The 3,273-nt window shown below is 60.4% G+C and overlaps 1 protein-coding gene across 1 annotated transcript in view; it reads left to right on the plus strand.

Annotated features, from left to right (window-relative positions):
• The window catches only part of LOC106898702 (beta-1,3-galactosyltransferase 2-like), an 11,072-nt gene extending 10,096 nt beyond the window's left edge, over positions 1-976 (plus strand). The window contains exon 4 of the mRNA XM_014960112.1: positions 4-976. Within this exon, the coding sequence (XP_014815598.1) occupies positions 4-855 (852 nt within the window). The 3' untranslated portion in view covers positions 856-976. The remainder of the gene's footprint in view (positions 1-3) is intronic.
• Positions 977-3,273: the final 2,297 nt, after the last annotated feature.

The raw sequence follows: 3,273 nt of genomic DNA on the forward strand, positions 1-3,273 counted from the left end.
GCCCCGACGGTGCCCCCCCGGCACCCCCTGCAGCCCCCCTACCCTTATCCTTACCGCTTCCTCCTCAACGAGCCCCACAAGTGCCGGGGGGAACGGGGGGCACCTTTCTTGGTCCTCTTGGTGGCCACCCAACCTGGAGACACGGCCGGTAGGGCCGCCATCCGTCAGACGTGGGGCAACGAGAGTTGGGTGTCGGGGGTCTCCATCTTGAGGCTTTTCCTCCTGGGGGTGCACCCCGTTTTCGGGCGGGAGCTTCGGGGGACGTTGGAAGAAGAGAGTCAACTCCACCACGACCTGCTCCAGCAAGATTTCTTGGACACCTACAACAACTTGACCTTGAAGACCATGATGGGGATGGAGTGGGTGGCCCGTCACTGCCCCGCCGCCACCTACGTGATGAAGGCCGACAGCGACGTCTTCCTCAACTTGGACTACCTGGTGAGGAACCTCCTCCTGCCCCCCAAAAAGGATTTCATCACGGGTTACATCTATCGCAACACCAGGCCCATCCGGAACCGAGCCTACAAGTGGTACGTGCCCCACCAGGTCTACCCCAACGACACCTACCCCCCGTATTGTGGTGGCCCCGGCTACGTCCTCTCCGGCGATTTGGCTACCAAAATCTACCGGGTGGCTCAGAAGTTGCCCCTCATCAACATGGAGGATTCCTTCGTGGGCATCTGCCTACACGCCTTGGGCATCGACGTCACCCCCAGCCCTTGGGGGGTCTTCAACATGCACCGGGTGGACTACCAGAAGTGCCGCTTCTCCCGGCTAGTCATGGTCCACCACTACTGGCCACAGGACCTGCTGGCCATCTGGCCTGATTTCCAGAATACTGAGTGCCCCCCGTAGCCACAGGAGGAGGGGCTTGGCCACAACGGGGCTGGCCACAGCCCTGGTGGCCAGTAGAACCTTGTTGGGACCTGGTCATCCCAGCATCCCGTAGCCCTGGTGGCCAGAAGAACCATGCTGGGACCTGGCCATCCCAGTATCCCACAGCCCTGGTGGCCAGAAGAACCGTGCTGGGACCTGCTGGTCACCCCAGCATCCCATAGCCCGGGTGGCCAGAAGAACCATGCTGGGACCTGCTGGCCAACCCAACATCCCGTAGCCCTGGTGGCCAGAAGAACCGTGCTGGGACCTGCTGGTCATCCCAGCATCCCGTAGCCCTGATGGCCAGTAGACACATGCTGGGACCTGCTGGTCATCCCAGCATCCCTCAGCCCTGGTGGCCAGTGCCAACATGCCAGGACCTGCTGGCCACCAGAGCAGCCCCAGTGGCCAGAAGCAACCACGCCAGGACCCACTGGCCACCAGAGCATCCCATAGCCCCAGTGCCACCGTGCTGGGATCTACTGGCCACCAGAGCATCCCACAGACCTGGTGCCACCGTGCTGGGATCTACTGGCCACCAGAGCAGCCCTAGTGGCCAGAAGCAACCATGCCAGGACTCACATCCCGTAGCCCCAGTGCCACCGTGCTGGGACCTACTGGCCACCAGAACATCCCACAGACCTGGTGCCACCATGCTGGGACCTACTGGCCACCAGAGCAGCCCTAGTGGCCAGAAGCAACCACGCCAGGACTCACTGGCCACCAGAGCATCCCATAGCCCCAGTGCCACCGTGCTGGGACCTACTGGCCACCAGAGCATCCCGTAGCCCTGATGCCACTGGACCAGGACCTACTGACTCTTTGGCCAGTCCCCAGCTCCTGAGCAGCCACTCGGGGCCACCTCCAAACCTCGGGGGGCTCTCCATCACCCCCAGCCCCTCGAGGGAGAAGGTTGCCCCCCAGAACTGAGCCACCAGCTGGTGCCCAGGGACCAGCCCCGTCACTTTACTGTCTTTTTTAATCTTATTAATATTATTAATTATTTTTGTAGCCGTCCGGGTGGTCGGGGACCTCACCGGCGCCCGGAATTAAGTTATAATCCATATTTGTAATAAAAAAGGGCTGGAAAGAGCCAGACCCAACTTTGCCAACCGTCTCCTCTCTCCCTTGGGTACCGTGCCACCGTTGCCCAAGGGGGCTAAGTCATGCCAGGAAGAGGTTGCCCTCACCAAAATGCCCAATTCCAGCCCCGTTGGGTGACCAGAACAAAAGCCACCGGGGCGATACCGGCTCCGGTGCCACGTTGGAGGAGGAAGAGGAGGAGGGGGAAGTTGTGGTTGGCCAAGTTGCCACGGTGGAGAAGCCGTGGCTACTTGGGCACCACCACGGCCAGGGCCGTGTCAGTTCCTGATGGAGATAAAGAGCCAACTCCTGTGTTTGCTTTGTGGTGGGAAGAGTGTGATTTTATAGCTCCCAGCCCGGCGGCGGCGCGGCTTTGGTGCCGGCATGTTTGGCCCAGCCCCAGCGCGGCAAACGCCGCTCCACCTTTGCCCAGGAAGGGGAGAGGCCGCCGGGGGGTGAGGGTTCAGGGTGGGTTTGGAGAACGTTGGGGTTCAGGGTGGGTTTGGAGAATGTTGGGATCTAGGGTGGGTTTGGAGAATGTTGGGATCTAGTTTATCGTGGGTTTGGGGAAGGTCAGGGTTGGGGTTCAGGGTGGGTTTGGGGAACGCTGGGATCTAGGGTGGGTTTGAGGAACGTTGGGATCTAGGGTGGGTTTGGGGAATGTTGGGATCTAGGGTGGGTTTGAGGAACGTTGGGATCTAGGGTGGGTTTGAGGAACATTGGGATCTAGGGTGGGTTTGGGGCACGTTGGGGTTGAGGGTGGGTTTGGGGAACGTTGGGGTTTAGGGTGGATTTGGGGAATGTTGGGGTTCATGGTGGGTTTGAGGAATGTTGGGGTTCAGGGTGGGTTTGGAGAACGTTAGGATCTAGGGTGGGTTTGGGGAATGTTGCAGTTGGGGTTCAGGGAGTGTCAGGGTTGGGGTTTATGGTGGGTTTGAGGAATGTTGGGATCTAGGGTGGGTTTGGGGAACGTTGGGATCTAGGGTGGGTTTGGGGAACGTTGCAGTTGGGGTTCAGGGAGTGTCAGGGTTGGGGTTTATGGTGGGTTTGGGGAACGTTGGGGAGAACCATGCTGGGACCTGGCCATCCCAGTATCCCACAGCCCTGGTGGCCAGAAGAACCGTGCTGGGACCTGCTGGTCACCCCAGCATCCCATAGCCCGGGTGGCCAGAAGAACCATGCTGGGACCTGCTGGCCAACCCAACATCCCGTAGCCCTGGTGGCCAGAAGAACCGTGCTGGGACCTGCTGGTCATCCCAGCATCCCGTAGCCCTGATGGCCAGTAGAATCATGCTGGGACCTGCTGGTCATCCC

The sequence above is a fragment of the Calidris pugnax genome, unplaced genomic scaffold (genome assembly GCF_001431845.1).
Source record: "Calidris pugnax isolate Ruff unplaced genomic scaffold, ASM143184v1 scaffold512, whole genome shotgun sequence".
Lineage (NCBI taxonomy): Eukaryota > Metazoa > Chordata > Aves > Charadriiformes > Scolopacidae > Calidris > Calidris pugnax.